This window comes from Acanthisitta chloris, unplaced genomic scaffold (genome assembly GCF_000695815.1).
Source record: "Acanthisitta chloris isolate BGI_N310 unplaced genomic scaffold, ASM69581v1 scaffold4908, whole genome shotgun sequence".
In the NCBI taxonomy this organism is placed as follows: Eukaryota; Metazoa; Chordata; class Aves; order Passeriformes; family Acanthisittidae; genus Acanthisitta; species Acanthisitta chloris.
This window is the reverse complement of record NW_008688553.1, coordinates 1-17,281: the sequence shown is the minus strand read 5'-3', so window position 1 is coordinate 17,281 and position 17,281 is coordinate 1. Positions and strand designations below refer to the sequence as shown.

The 17,281-nt window shown below is 37.2% G+C and overlaps 1 protein-coding gene across 2 annotated transcripts in view; it reads right to left on the bottom strand.

The window, feature by feature from the left end:
- Positions 1 to 8,139, bottom strand: part of ATF2 (activating transcription factor 2) — a 38,607-nt gene extending 30,468 nt beyond the window's left edge. Inside the window, exons 1-5 of one of the 2 annotated variants that reach the window (XM_009081048.1) lie at positions 8,062 to 8,139; positions 7,319 to 7,388; positions 4,974 to 5,070; positions 3,231 to 3,349; positions 1,126 to 1,254 (exon numbers count right to left, since the gene is read on the bottom strand). In XM_009081048.1, coding sequence (XP_009079296.1) covers positions 1,126 to 1,254; positions 3,231 to 3,349; positions 4,974 to 5,070; positions 7,319 to 7,366 — 393 coding nt within the window. In that variant the 5' untranslated portion in view covers positions 7,367 to 7,388; positions 8,062 to 8,139. Of the gene's footprint in view, positions 1 to 1,125; positions 1,255 to 3,230; positions 3,350 to 4,973; positions 5,071 to 7,318; positions 7,389 to 8,061 lie in introns of those variants that run through there. The other variant, XM_009081049.1, reaches the window with a different exon arrangement.
- Positions 8,140 to 17,281: the final 9,142 nt, after the last annotated feature.

Genomic DNA, 17,281 nt, shown 5'->3' with positions numbered 1-17,281 from the left:
TGCTAACTAATAAAACTCAGCAAAGCTTTTGTAAAGACAAATCTGAATAAAAACTCTTTTCAATTTCTGTCACGCACTTAAGGCTGTTCTCACACTGGTGCCCGTTTGCAGTGTAAGAGAAGCTGAAACCAGAGAGGTTCAGACTGGATCCAGAGACAAACACTTTCCCCTCAGGAACAGACTGGCACTGGGGCAGGCTGCAGAGGCTGTGCAGCCTCCTTCCCACAGAGATTTCCAGACCAGACTGTGTAAAGCCCTGAGTAATCTGGTCTGATCTCAGAGCTAACCCGTTTCAGGAGGAAGTTGGATGAGGAAATCCAACTTGAATTACCTGGTGATCCTAGAAAATTCTGCTGATTTTTGGGAGTAAGGTAGCTAAGTCCCTCAAACAGAGACTGCCCACTGAAGAGGCACATAAAGACTCACTAGAACAACCTTAATGTTTTATTATGATCTGGTCCTAATACTCTTATTTATTGAAGACTAGAAATAATTAATTAATTTCACTAATTTTGCTTAATTTTGTGTTCTTCAAGAGAATGCCACAAGATGAAAACACTAAAAGTCACATGTCAAAGTGATCATTACTATTAAACCATTTATTTATTATTTAAAGCAATAGTTTTAAAACTGATTTGAATGCAGGATCCTCTAGTGACAGACATCTCAGTCTTCCAGGAGTATCTGAGTAAACACTATACAAGCAAATGTCTGAGACCACCACTTTTAAAGATACTGCTCTGTTTAAAGAGTACAAAATCTGAAGCAAAATTATTTGGTGCTTAGTTTTGACAGACAGACATTCATCTCTCCATGTTTTTGTAGAGCATCCCCTGCTGTTCTACAAAATAATTTATGGTAAAGCATATATTAAACACAAACATACAAACTCTCCTTTCTAGCTTTACAGGATGGTCAGCTTTCCTGGAGAAAAAGAAACATTTGCAGTCAACAAAGCTAACTAAAGAATTGAAAAAATTACCCAAATATACACAGGAATATGGCAAACAAAACCTCTTTTCCTTTCAAACAGCTAAGCAATGTGGCTATCACCATGTACAAACTTGCAGATTATCAGAAGATTCAATCAATCAGTTCCAAAAAGAGAAAAATAAAGGTTCTGACCTTTTCATCATTGGTAGTAGACTCTGGATGAGGTAAAGGACTATCTTGATGAGTTGTCTCTACAACTGAGGGCTCTTCAATTTTATTTCTTATAATTGGTGTTGCAAGAGGAGACAGATCTAGAGGCATCTATGAGCAACAATGTAAATAAAGTTAATCTCTAAAGAATTGAACTAAGCAAGAAAACATTACCAACTAAGGAGAAATATCAGCCCAGAACAACACAGAGGTACTGATGCTTGAAAGATCTTGACACATTACCAGTCAAGGCTATCTTACCAGCACCTGCATGAACACCAATCCTCAGTAACACCAATGTCTTTCAACACCAATGTCAGTGTATTCCCTTCTTGAGAATTAAAAACACTCTGAAAGTTTTCCTTTCCCAAGAGTCACCAGAAAATTACAGCTGCGGAAGGACTGTGTTTCAGATACAAATTACAGCTAAAATAACGTATTACCATTCTATAAATTATTATACCTCATGTCACAAAGCACAAAATCCTAACAAAATTTCCAAAATAAGAAAGCTACAATGGACAATTAACTTCAAGCTTATTGCGGGTAAAATCCACTAGGACACCTGAAATGCCACCAAGAAATTAAGGTACTTAAAGCAATATTATAGATATGAAAGCCTATACTCCTGTGTGGTCTGCTATCTATATACTTTTGGAAAAAACTTCCCCTGAAGCTCATCATCTTTTTACCTTTTCCCACATTTTTTATTTTTTTTTTTAAAATTCAATTCCCAGTTTTCCTATGCAATATATTACTAATAGACAGGGAAGACTGTTAGAAGTGGAAGCTCTTCTCAAACACATCTGAATATGAAACACTACAGAAAAAAAAAAAACTATCAGTCCCCTAGGAAGTGTACTATTAAGGTACATTTTTCCACACCTTGCCATAAATCATCCATAAATCATATGGCAGGACTCTGTTTCTCCTCATAACACCCAGGGCAGCTTGGAAAAACGAGTGTCAATTAAGGAAACAGATAAAATGTTTAAAATACTTTGCAGTACTTATAACCTTCTGCAAGAAAGTGGTGATTCTACAGGAAATACAACTTTCACAAATACAGAATTGGTTTCACCATTTGTCATGTTTCAAAAACAGTCAGCGTACAGCAATTAAAATAAAGTTAAAAATCCATGATTTGATATAGTTGGAGTAACAAAGCAAGTGTGAGGTTTGCCAGGAATGGATAATAATCCATCCTATTCACAAATCTTTACTGAAACAAAGAAAATGCAGATACTGATTCTGGAAAAATCTGTATAAATGAGTATAAAAACATATTTTTTTCACTGCCTATGGAAGTCAACCAGGTAATCAGCTAAAGGAAAAATTATTCAAAGGGGACACTGAACAAAATCTTTTCTTTGCAGAAGCATTTAAATATTTGGGCCCCTAATCAGTTATGACTGGGAAGCACTAAAATAAGTAGAAGAAAACACATTTAAATGCATAGCAAGTTCCTCACAAAAAACATGAAGCCTCTAAACAGATAAAATTCAAATTTTTCTTCTTTTTCAATCTCTACATTAAAAAAAAATAGAAGAAAGATTTTTAGGTTGTAATCAATTTCTTGGCAAAAGTGATTTCAACACATAGTGAACATAATCACAACCAAATTACTGATAGTTTAAATATACAGTATTTAACTTTCATTGATGACTATTGATTCTTAGAATAACATTGCTATTTTAAAAGTAACCAAAATTATCAGTGTTCATATACTACTCTTTTCACAGGGGTTGTCTTTCTGCAAAAAACTCTTTACTTTTCAGGCTTGGTTTTTTGCTTATTCAGGGCCTAATGTAATTTCCATCAAAGCTAGTGGTTAACAGACATAGACTAGATACCTAAAGAATGAAGACAAAGTGTCCCTTTGTCCATGTTAACTATGCAAAATTAATCAGGTAAACTGATCTTCAGAAGAGTAATCTGAGATTTGTATTCTCTCCATACGACATACATAAGCAGCTAACATGATTAAGTTTAGAAGGCAACATATAAATCCAAGGTTTGCTGTTTAAATGGAATGTGTGATATAAAAAAAAAGTAGAAGCTTTGAGAAAAAAAGGTTTTGAACATACTTTCTTAATGTCATCTTCAGAAGCCTTTTTAAACTCATTTTCAAAAGGACTTGCTAATTCATTGAATAAGCCCACTTCTTCACAGTTCTTCAAGAATCGGGTTGGTGTTGGTGTCTGATCTGAAATGAAGTGCATAAAACCCCCCAATTTTATTTTTAAAAGGCATTTATGAACCTACTGATTGTAAATATTTTTTCAGAATTCAGACACAAAGAGAGAGGTGGCTGGTAACTTTTGTGCCCTGAAGGCAGGCTCCTTCCTGCCCTGCAGGAGGTTAGCCAGCAGGCACACTCCACCTGCTGGAGACAAGCAACTAGAGCCTGCAAACCAGTAAGCCCCTTAGAATTTTGGGAGGGTATCGAAGCAGTTATTCTGTGTCCACACACCACAGGGAGCTGTTCTCAAGTGCACAGCAGATCACTTCAGTGAGCACGCAGGCTTTATTTTCAAGAAAAATCCAGGCCTACATGAAGGCTTTTAATTATATATATTTTTTAAAAAAGGAGAAAAGTGCACAGCTCACAGCCAGTTTGCTTCTTTCTTCTCATAATTTGACAATAGAGGTGACTACTTTCAAGTGCATGGAACGTCTAAAGTGAAGTGTGATACTGTGCACAAGATCATATTGACTCCTGTGATATCTGTATAGTCAAGCTGGAGTGATGAGACTTCTGGCATCTGGGTGACTACTCAATGAAGCAGTTTCAAAACCATCTTTCTATAAAATTTCTGACACTATGTAAATTTGCCTTATTTCACTGTTATTACCAGGACAAAATTAACCACATTTGTCACAAAGTTATCTGCACTTAAATATTGTAACATGGCATTATTATGTGTACCTTACTAAGGCAAACCAATGTGGCTTCACAGAGAGAGGCACTGCCATGGTTTCATTCTCAAACACATCATTATTGGACACATCCCCTTTCTTATAGTGTAATTACCAAGGAGCATATTTAGAATTTTGTCTACTAGTCCTAACAAATTAGCCCCTTATAAGGGAAAAAAAATAAATCAGAAAACATCTGAAAGCCCCATTTTAGGCTGCTCTACCCCCTGAACAAAATCAGCCTGACTGTAACTTGAGAATACTCAGCACGTGCTATCTTAATTCAAAAACTTTTAAGTATATAATGCAATCAGTCATCCATTGGTGATTAATCCTGATCCTGGACAAACAAGAAATGTTAGTTACAACTAAGTCTATAACCATGACTTCAGATGTGCAAATACAGCATGCCAAAATAAAGCCAAAAGATTTTATCTTTCTTCTACTATCCCATCTAAAGAATAACAGTTACTGATTCATTCTTCTACTATCACCACAATATGTAAAAAATGCTATATATTTTAAAATTTAAGAGACAAATACTATTTATGATTAAAACTTAAATACAGACTAATCTAGTTATGGATGCTATTAGGCATAGCCTCTGTTAGTGTGTTCTTACTGAATGCTTATTATATAATTTAATCAATTATTCAAGTACTGATAATTTAAAAATATTTAATTATATAACAGATCAAAAAAATTACTTATGGAGCATTTTACTGGCTTCAAATTCTGACTGAAATAAATTATGCAAGAAAACATTGCCTAGATGCACACTGCAGACAACTATAGTGAAGAAAATGTTTTATATTCTCTTAACATAAATCTCATCAGGCACAGAAAACACATGAAACGTATGCCCATTCCAGCAGGAAAGTGAACGATTAGTTATAAAAGTGTATACTAACCAGCCACAATAACACTATCATTACGAGCTGGACCGAATTTCAGTGTCATCTCATGTTTATGTTTATGGACAGCCAAGTGATCCTCATTGGTAAAACGCTGCAGCAGAAAGTGTTGAGAAACAGTTGTAATTCTGAGTGTAAACAGAGTAAACGCCATTCCACACAAGGCAATTTTTACAACATGTAAACCTATTGTTACTACATTAACAGACAATCCTCTTAGGCAGATATACCTTGTACCTCGGACAACATACCAAGCAGAAATATTGTAAAACTCAAATGATGTTCATAGTAACTAAACAGCAATGATACCAGGGAAACTGTAGTATAAGCATCTGCATTCATCAAAAGTCCCAGAAAAAATTTCAGATTGCTGCAGACTCCACCAACCATTAGCAAACAGCCATTTGCTGTATTGATGGATCTCGACAATGTTTAGCAACTGAAATGAACTAAACTTACCAGCATTTTAAAAATCTCTCAGGTTTTCAAAAGTATGCCAGTTTTGTGCATACTTACCCCAAAATTTTGGATATATGCTATAAATAAAAGCAGTAAGCAGACAAACTAGGTTCTGTAAAAGAAATATTCTTACTTTCCCTAACTTGCAATTTACTGTGCATCTCTAAGGGTGGGTAAAGTTAGAATTTCAATTGAGATAACCAAAGAAAATGTTTTCCAAGATGCAGGTATCCCCTAAAAAGAACACATTTTACAAAATAGTAAAACTCTTCTTTGTGTACATTTGAGCTCCAAATTTTGTTTCTGGCTTCGTTAATTTAAGCCACTCTACATATATACGTTGTAACAGAGACACACACTAAGAATCACCTCTCAGAAAACAACACATACATAAGCTTAGTTGACCTGAGTACAGTCATTTAGAACATCTCTATAAGAAAGGACATGTGTATGTGGAACTGTGAGGCAAATTAAAAATGCCGGATCAGTGTCAGATAGGGTGAAATAAGCAAGGGACTTCTTTTTGTTAGGACTCTGTGGCCAAGGGTTCCAAATGCCCAGCTCTCTGTAGGTCCTGTGCCCTCTCTCTGCACACAGCAGAAGTCAGAAACTTCTGTGTTCTATCATGCTAACAGACTTAAATAATTCTTCCTGTCCCCACTAAGTGATGGACAAGCTCTCTGAGTGGGAATAGGATGTTGAGATCCTGACGCCCTCTCTCTATTCTGTGGTATGAGCAAGGACCTGGAAAAGCCTTGCCCATTTTCAGGGACACAAACTGCTTTCTTCTCCTTCACTGGAATCATGAACTGCTGTTGCCCCATGTGGTATCTTCTATGAGATTTAGTTATCAAACACTTCTGACAGAGCTTACATCACAATGAGATTCAAACAGGATGGGGACAAACATGTTGTTGAGGAGAAAGCAGTCCTCTTCTGTTACTTTTGATGTCTCTGAACATACTAGACTTAATAAGAAATCTTACACCTTTTCCACTTTAAATACAGAAGGCTCAAATAATATAACATTAATGCTGTCACTCATCATAAGAACTAAGTTTTATCCATCAGAATAAAAATGAGAGTATTTTGAACTCAAAATCCAAATAAAGTGCACTAATATAATGAAAAAATCTACATCTTGTTTAAGAAATAAATTCTATATAAAGGCAGCAGCTGTAATATAATGAAAAAAACATCTTATGAAATTAACTCTATACAAAGGATGCAGGGATGTTCATCTCATGCAGCAGATAATGAAAACTCACTTATTTTCAGATTACTAAAGTGTTAAGACAGCTTCCTTTTAAGCAACTATCTGCTAAAACATAATATTTTTACTTTTCTGCTCATGTTTGGCTCTACATCTATCTACTAATGTTATTTACTAGAATACATTAAAACCACAAAAGGAATAAAAATTAATTTCATGGCATGCATACTGCTAGTATCTTCCTAGCCACAAAAATCTGCAGAAAACAAAATTAATGCCATTAAATATTTGCAGTCACGATAGCTGTGAAGATTAGTGACAGGCAAGCTTCACAACGAACTCCCCACCAACACTAAAATACCCTGGAAAATACAGGTTACCTGATAACAACTAGGTTATTACTTGATTAGTTTCTTTTTAATGCAAGTAAATAAAGCAGGACTAACAAATGAACTTGTTTTCAGCTCAGAAAGGGTAACTGAATTAGTTTTTTCTACTATGGACAGTATTTTGGATAATCACACAAAATGATACAAATTCTTGCTGTCACCTGCTTTTTAGAAAAACAGATACTTTCTAGCCATAAGTCCTTTTCTCCAACCTGTACAAATAAATTTCACTGCTTTATTTTTATTTCAGCAATGTTTATAGCTTCAGTTCAGACCATTACCTGGCCACATCCAGGGGCAGTGCATAAAAAGGGTTTGTCATCACTCATATTCTACAGGTCGTTGTGCTACCTGCATTAAAATTAGAATGGAATTAATGTTACAAATATTGCAACAAATTATCGATGCATTAACACGCATTCCAACCCAGCTGATTCTATGGTTCTATGAACATCTACAGGATATTTTAATATTCCATGGGCAACATTTTCTGCCTTCTGGCTATACTAAGAATCTAAATACCCAGGATTAGGAGTATGGATTTCAAGGTCTGTCAGCAAGGTACACAAAACCCAGCACAGACATAGCAGGTTTTGAACATACACCTCAACTGGAAATGCCAATATTCATTAGTAACATGACTAATTGTCAAAGGTTATCTGAAAACACTGTAAGACAACTTGTTACTGAAATCAAATACATTTTAATAATGATCCACTTCCAACAATTAAAACCAGAAAAAAGCAGCAGACAATACCAAGGAGCCAAAGTTATGGTGCCAACAGATGAGGAAGAAGTGTTGATTCCGTAGCCTTTTCACCATCTTTATTTAAAGCTCATCTTTTAGGATAAGTTGGCACACAGCCCTTTGCATGAACTGCTATGAATTTGATCACAAAAACATGGACTTTAGTAATGTTTCAGCTATACAACTATCGACAGGCTACAGATATTTGAAAAAGAAGAGATATGAATTATATTTGGTGCTGTTTTGCATACTCACCCCACATACTGACACACATACCTGCCAGATTTCACATATAAACCTGTTTCATAGGGCAAACTATCATATCCTCCTTTTCATGGCAATGAACTGTAATTAAAAGAAGATATTAATTACTATGCATGCTAGAAATGTAATCCATGATTTTGTAAAGACAAATGATATAATGCCCACTATTCATCCGTGAAACACAACAGTTTTTCAAAGAAATGGCTTACTTCAATACATCCTCTAATTAGTTGTGGCATCTGTGGTTTTACCCTGGAGGAAATACATTCATCTTTAAGTGTGAGTACTTGTACGGAGAACTAACAAGGTTAGTACTGAACACTACTTAGCTTGATGAAGCAAATAAAGATGAATAAAGATGTCTTTATGAGTAAAGATCACAAGCAGAATAAATCCACCTCTCCCCCAGTCATGTAGAGTCGCAAGGCTCTGAAACTGTTTAACCCTCCTAAGAATGTGCACTTCTGGTGCACCACTGAGCACTGGGCACAAGACAAATCAAGTAAGCATAAGCAAATAATTTCAGACTTATTACCTCAGAGATCTGTAGGGAACATGTTACCTGGTCGTTCTGCCTGTACCTGTACAGTAAAAAAACTACTATACAGCCTTTTTGGATATTACTTCAAGGAGGAGGAGATCCCAGTGTCTTTGGTCATGTACACCAAACAGCAAAGAAACAAAACATGGACTGGAAGAGATTCCAAACTGTCATTTCTAAATATATATGTTTAACAGAATGAGAATACTGAGCTGAGATCACAAGTCAAGGAGAGATGAACGGCTGCCAGAACCTTCAGAGTCTTTGGCACTGACAGCTCAGGGAAACATTTGCATCCCAAAGAAAAGATGCCAAAGCAAATCAGGGATGGAGACTGTTCTGCTGTTCTTTGCAAAGAGTTCATAACCTGTCTCAAGTTTCTGAAGGAATTAAATATTCCTTGAACTGTTCAAACCTATGAACTTGGAACTTTCACTAATAAAGAGTACTAACAAGCAAGTCTCAATACTCATGACTAAGTCTGCAGGGTAAGAAACAAGGTCCTTATTAATGAAGCTTTACGATTATATCCTCACATTATGTGCAACTTCAACAGACACTTAAAAAGCTATTCCACAAGTTTATTATCCTTCTTCAGCTATACAAGAATAGTGTTTTTTTAAATGCTGGATCAGAGTAAGCCTTGGTCAGATCTCCAAAGGAATTTGCTTTTTTACATCTTGATCTTGAGGCACCATATAGTTACTATATATGGTTACACATGCACAATATGCCAACATCTCAGCTCAGTGTTCTCATTCTGTAAAACATATATATTTAGAAGTGACAGCTTGGAATCTCTTCCAGTTCATGTTTTGTTTCTTTGCTGTTTGGTGTACATGACCAAGGGCACTGGGATCTCCTCCTTGAAGCAATACCCAAAAGGTCTATACAGTAGTTTTTTTACTGTACAAATACAGGCAAAAGGACCAGGTAACATGTTATGAGCCGAGGAGTTAAATCTCTATCAGGAATGTCTGACGGTATAAGAAACAATTCTGGTTTGGTTTGAGTTTTTTTTATCCAAAGGATGAAGATTTCGATTAACCAAAGTGCAGGTAGGATATTTTTTTCCACTCTGTTACTATTACTTGTCATCAGCATCTGGGAAGTGCACAATATTGCCATAAAATCTACTCCATCCATATTGGTAGTATTTTTCTTGGGTGATAAGACGTAAAGACCTGCTCATTTTCTATTTTAAAGAAATATTACCAAAGCACATATTTGCATATGAAATTGTTACCTGGTTCCATGTTTTGGTTTATGAAGCCTGTGCATTTTGAATACCTGATATCTAAATTAAAAATCAATCCTCCTGAAGAAGAAAAAAAAAGCCCTGTCCTCCCAGCAAACTTACTGGAAAAATGTTGGAGATAAATTATTTTCCTGACCTTTGTAATACGATTTGACTGCAGGCCACATGGAATTTTGTGAGGTAATACCTTGTAAAGAGACTACAGCTAACATCTGAGGAAAAAAAATTCTCTTGAAGCACTGAAACTTTTGCACCTGAAGGAGAAAAGAAGTTCACTTGCATTCCAAGCAAGACCTCAGACATTATAAATCTAAATAGAAACTGGATCTGACAGGAAGGGAAAACAAAGGGCTCCCATTCGTTAGTGCAGCCAAATTGATAAGAATTGTATTTACCTATTACAAAGACAAATGCAAAGCTTGCACCTAGAATGAAATAACTCCGCACAACAGTGCAGGCTGAGGGCCAACTGGCTGTCAAGCATCTTTGGGGCAGAACCTCTAACTCCCAGTGGACAACAAACCAAACAGGATTCAGCATCACGTCACTTGCAGCACTGAAAGCTAACAGGCTACTGGGATGAATTCGCAAAGGCACAGCAACCATTACTCTCCTTTATCTATAGCCAAAATGTTGAGCCCCTCAAGACAGTTGATGAACTGGAGAGAAACTATCCGGGGCCCCGTCAAAATCATTAGAAGGCTGGACTATTCCATAACAAGAGGAGTATCAGGAAGCTGTTTGTTCAGAACAGAGAAGGAAGGTTAAGGAAGGATCTACTTACATTACCTAATATATTGAATTGAGAAGACAGACCCAGACTTAGGGTAGAGTACAACAAAAGCATGAGATGGAACATTCACAATACACACCAAGAAAGTGAAGAGCAAGTATAAGGGGAGGGGAAAAACAAATAATAATAATAATAAAAAATATAATTAAAACCAACCAACCAACCAAACAAACCCAAACCAACAACAAAACCCAAATCACACAGTGAGGGCAGCTAAACACTGGGACAGGCTGCCCAGTGGGGCTGTGGAATCTCCAACCTTGCAGAAATTCAAAATCTGAGTGGATGAAACACTGAGCAGTCAGAGGTAACTCTGAAATGTAAAGTATACCATAAAGTTGCTATAGCTAGAAACAGAGGTGAACAACAGCAAGAGACAATCCAAACTTGAGTTACGTTCCAACAGCTTTAGAAGACTCCATGTGGTTAACTCTAAAGCCCAACAACTAAAATTGTTGCTGCTATGGAATACATAATACCCCATCCTTTGCTTCCTCTTCCAAATCCTTCTGGACTGCATGTTGCCTGACAGGAATAACAAGACTAACACAGAGAAGGCAAATTTTCAGGAAAAATGTTTGTCATTGCCACTCTGATTCAAGAGTCTCTCTCTCAGGAGACTGATTGCTCAAAGTGAGAGGATCACAGTAAGAAAGAAGAATTTAGAAAATACTCTTCCCCTGAAAACCAAAGTAGCAACTTAAATGCCATATTGACAAAAATGTTACTCACCCAAGCAAATGAGAAATAAAATATATAAAGTGATAACCAAACCGCTAGAGGTGAACTGCAGCCACCTTGGACTGCTACTCAGGCAACAGGAAGCACCTTGTCCCATACCTAAAAAGATGATCCCTGAAGGAATCCAGTCTGAATGCAAAACTCCAGGCTCAAAACATCTCTTCAGAGAAAATGAACAGACAGGTAAATGATTCTTACTACAGACCACTGAACTGCAACCTTCTTCTGTAAGCTTCCAACTCTACATTCCTTTCAGTGGCATAAAGAAACCCATACGTAGAATTCTTTTGAGTTACACAGGACCAGGGCTGAACATGGGAAAAGCATGAAATAATCTTGGCAGTATAATCAACTTCAGTACTGAAATCAGAAAATAACCTCATTTTCTTGGTATTTACTCCATACTTTCAAAGCAAAAGTAAAATACTTTGACATCATCCCTATTTAACATGTTGTAACCCTCTTTTATTGCTTTTGGAATGTAAATGGTAGAGTAAAATATCTAAGTGTATATATGCACCTTTAAAAGATATACAATACAGAGAAATAAAAACAGGTTTGCAAATAATTAATAATATTTAGGACAGTTTGCTTATTTAAAAAAATAAAGATGACTCCATAAAACATCACACTAATGTTTATCTAAATGTGCTACCAAAATAGCTTCAACAATTATCTGCATATTTCTGCAAGATTTTAATTAAACATCTTGGGTACACTTGGTGGAAACTATTACTACATGCTCTGAGGCTTCCTTCCAAAACACCTTTCTGTAGACAACTTGTAAAAGAACAGAATCATACACTGACTTAAGACATATCTTCTTGGCTTATTTTACTGGTAAAGGTTCTTCTTAATACCCTACACACAGGAGCATGGAGAAAACAGCTGATGCCTTGGTTCAAAGTTTATTTTCTATTAAGCATTTACATAGCTGTTTAAAATGTAAACAGATTGATAGTCCCTGCAAAAAAACCTCTTCAGATTTGCTGAGAGAAAAATCTAACTCCTCACATACCTAGTAAGGATTCATCAGATTTGTAGCTAAAGCCCCTGGACACTCAACCTGCAGAAAGCAAGCTGTATGCAAAGAGACCTTCATGCATGAACCTGCTCACAGGCTGAGCAGCCTTACTCTGTAATTACTTATTTTAAGCACTGCACCAACACAGAGACTGCCCTCCTGTAACATCAGGGCTGACACAAACAGCCAGAGCTGAACACAGAAAGAGACAACTATAAACATATGAAACTCCCACAAATGAACAAAGCCTTAACACCATTCTTCTACTGGCTACTTCTCACACGTGTCACCCCCGCTAAACTGGACAGTCCATAGAGGACAATCTGTCAGTCTGCAGCTACAGGAGAAGCTGATTTATCTACTACTGCTTACATACCCGAGCTTTGCAGCTACACTGACCACTTGCATGTGGCTCCTACTCAAGAAACATCTGGACATTCTAGTTTGAAAAAAAAAAAAAAAAAAAAGAGTTGGACAAAAACTGTATTAAACCATTGAGACAAATCAGCCCATCAGTATCCAGGCTCCCCTGGGTCCAAACATTACAACGTGCTTATGTTACACTATCAGTGATGTATTTTCCTACGGATATTTGCATTTCCTCAAGACTGATCATGTCTAGTCAACATTTCCTTTTATTCTTTACATTTGACCTGGGACTGTGCTCTGTTTTACTGCAAGATACAAAGCCATACTGGATAGAGAATTATTAACTCCTAGTAAGCTTTTCTGTAGATCTCATCATAGCGTGTAATTACTTTAGGCAGTATAAAATTTCATTTTAAAGCTTCATTTTATAATAGGAAACTGAAGCACACAGGGACAAGGTCAAAACTTTTCAGTCTTTATCAAGAGTTCTACTTGAGGTGACTATTTATTCAAAGTAAAGTGAACTGAATATATTTGATTCATAGAATTTTAGGGGTTGGAATGGACCTCACAGATCATCTAGTCCCAATCCCCTGCCATGGGCAGAGACACCTCCCACCAGACCAGGCTGCTCAAGGCCTCATCCAGCCCGGCTTTGAACGCTGCCAGGGTTGAGGCAGCCACTACTTCCCTGGGCAACCTGTGCCACTGTCTCACCATTGTCACAGTAAGGACTAATATTCTTTAAATGGTTACCTGAAGAGCTGAATTTAGAGTTTTGCCTAGCTCCTTGTAACAGACACTTCTTTAGATGGGGGGCAGGGGAGGGAAGATAACTCTTTTTGTTTCTCAAATTTAAAGACCTCAGAATTAAGAGATTGGTTTTCTCATGCAACCAAACAAATCAACAAATCAAAATGAAAAGGGCACCTTTATACTTTCAGCACACGCAAACTGCATTCACAGCATAAATTTTAATCACTTGCCACATTTGAGTCTTTATTCCCATGATTTTTCATGAGGTAGCCTTGCAAGCTTTGATTTCACTAAAAATCAAAAGTTAGTATGTAGAATACACCAGTTCATAAGAGGTAACATACATTAAAAAAGTATTTTTTTTTATTTTAAAGGAAAAAAAACTGTTCCACTTACCTGGAGGGACTGGAACAGCTTTTTTCCTGTTTTCTATAAAGCAAAAGAACAAAGGTGAAGCTAAAGTAGTGTAATTAATACTTGACCATTACAGCACATTTTGAGAAGCATTCTGACTGTATTTGTGCAATACCATAGGATCTGGCATTCCTAAAGAAAACTAAAACTGAACAATGAAGAGAATGGAGAGGATGCAATTTGAAAAACAAATACATTCACCTCATAACCAAAGTGGGACTGACAGGAAGTTGCTCAGTAGGTTCTGCAAGAAAACTATAAGCCATAGTCCAGAATATTTAAAGATTGTAAACATCAAAAACTGGCCAACAGGAAAACAGGAACTCCTTGTTCACACTACACTGCTCAACAGAAAGGTCTGGCTGTTTTGTAGAAGACACATGATCTATTTCAGAGAGCTCTGGAGAAGAATAAGGAAGACTCTAATGCATGTAGCATAATGCTCAGATTTTGTCTTTTAAAAAAGGCAAATGTGAAGCACTTCTCAGTGATACTGTTAGTTAACTGTTTTGTATATGATGTCTAAAGTAAATCCCATACCTTCCATGGTTTGTCTCAGTTCTATAAAGAGGAGAGCATCTGGGCAAGAAGAAAAGATGCAAGAAGGATGATGGACTTCACAAGTTCAAGGAAGAAGAATGACAGTTGGACAGATAGTCACCTATACAGAAACAATGCAATGAAGTACTTCAGCTTTGCTGAAGGAGCTTCTTCTACAAGAAGATGTATCTCTGGTAAACAGAGAGTACTAATGGTACAAAGAAAGGTTCTTGGGCGTAAGGATTCCTGTTGGTTGAACACGGCAGCACCTAATTCAACCCAAAGGCTTAAGCAATTTTCAGAGGCACCTCCATCTTTCTGTAACATACCAAAAATTCAGGCTGCGTAAATAGAGCTCCTGAAGAGAAGTAAAGGGCCAATGAACCTCAGAGGAGAAATATAGAGGGGTTGATATTCCATCAATCTTCTCCAGGTTTCCTTATAAAGATATTAGGACTTGCTTTCCAAAGCTCATTTGCCTAGGTTTGAGCATCTTCACATTGTCTATGGACCTAACAAACATTAGAAATCCAATCTCCTTTTTCTACACTACTATCAACAAATCAAAACAAAACTGAACACAATAATGAAGAATTTAATTTTAAAAAAATCTTTAAATATATAATAAAAATCCCACTACAGGACTCCTCTTGCTCATTAAAACAGAATGATCTGTTTCTCTCCTGTAATATAAATGACCATTGGTATTTACCCAGAAAAGGAAACATACTATAGTACTTGGAATGCCTTACTGGAGAGAAGCTCTTAGTTGAAGTGGAGCTAAAGTTCTCAAGCTGAACTGAAACTGACACAGAGCAAAGTTGGAAACAGTACAGCATAAACCTGAAAAAATACTTACTGCAGTTATTAAATATTGACTCATATTTCTATCACTAACTATATCCAATGCCTCCTTAGAGTGCATGTTATATGTCAAACAAATGGAGTTAAGTTATGCAGGACAATAATAACTTTAAATCTATTCATTATTAAGGAAAAAATTTAAAGTATTGAATCACATTTGCTCTTCTGAAAATAGTTAATGCATGATTTTTATACAGAAACTCACGACTGTTCTAAGAAACCATTAAAACGCTGATATTAGAAATAACAAGCTTTAAAGTTAGTAAGACTTCTCAGAGCTAAAAATATGCATTTGGAAGTTTACATTGATTAAGAGCAGAAGGGAAAAAAAAGCTGATGACAGAAAAGGAATGTTTAGCATCCAAAACGTAAAGAAATAAGAAATCAAAGTAATACCATATTTCAAGCTGTTCAACGTTTTGTCATGAAAGAGAAGCAGAATGAGAAACAAAATTATTATTAAAACTACGTATGATCAAATTTAAGATCTGAAAGCAACTTATGATAGATACTGCATAGCCCAGAAGTTTCTGGAAGAAGACATACCAAACATATCCATCTCCAGAATCCAAGTCAGGCTACAAACATCAAATACCTTGTGAAGAAGATCAAAAGCTCAACCAGTTGACTGAGCAGTATCAGCACTGAAACATAAACTCACAGTGGATTTTTATAAGAGCTGCTTCACTCTAGGTACACACTAAGGTTTTTTATGATTCCACAATTCTTTTGATGCATTATGTAACAACCAGGCCCTGACAAAACTGTTTTGCTGGTTTTTAATAAGACAACTTTACAATTCACAGCAACCTGTGCCAGTGGGTTGTGTGCACAGGTTGCCCAGGGAAGTAGTGGATGCCCCAACCCTGGCAGTGTTCAAACACTATATAGAACTCAAGTGAATGCCTAACTCAACTGTAGCTTGTCCCTCTGAAATGATGTGTGCAACTGGATGTCCATGAGCAGACAACAACCTGTTTCAGCAGGTGGCTAAACAAATCCATCTAGACCACCTGTGGAAGACCAGGACAGACAGGAAGTGGCCCATATCCTATCAGCTGCTGCTGAATTCAGCATCTAACACAGATCTAGCAGCACTATGACCTTAACTTCAGAAACATATGGTTTTATTAACTCTTATCTGTCTTTATGCTCAGCAAGAGCTGAGGATGCGACATTCAGGGCCATGAGAATAATACAACAAGGAGAAAACAGATTATTTTAAAATGTGGGAAATAAAATACACTTTGGCTACATTCAGGGTAACTATTTGGAAAGCAGCAGATGATTCAGGATTTATATGAATTTCACATTCCAGTGCAAGGAAACAGGCGACACTACTTGATGATAAACACCTCTAGGAGAAAGCAATGTAACAAAAAGCAAATGAGGGATACACTGTGCATGAAAACACTCATGGATCTCACCCCAAGAACAGGGATGTAAAAAGGCTGCAGAAGGAATAAAACAGAAGCAACATGGCAGCATAGACATTCCCTAACTCCAAACATTTGTACCTAAAACCCTGTGCAGCCATCACTGCTTGAGGGTCTACGATGTCTTTTTTCACGTGAAAGCCTCAGAGACATTTCATTAGACAACTGGAACAGCATAATGCACAACACAGCAGGCGAGTCAATGGGGCAACTGGCCCAGGAGGTCCATGGCCAAGAACCCAGGCAAGGCAAAACCTCCCTCTGGTCCAGAACTGCTGTTCTCACCCTCCCGCAAGCATCTCCCACGCCCGTACCGACCAGCACCCGCACGGACCGAGCCCTCCTCGCAAAGCAGAAGATGGATGCAGGCGGAGGCCTCCTTGGCGCTGAGACGAGGCGGAAAAACGAGGCCTGGCTATCCCCTCCTCTCCCCTGCCCTCCGGGGCAGGTACCAGGGGTACACCCAGCGCGGGGCGCGAGCGCTCCGGCCCTCCCT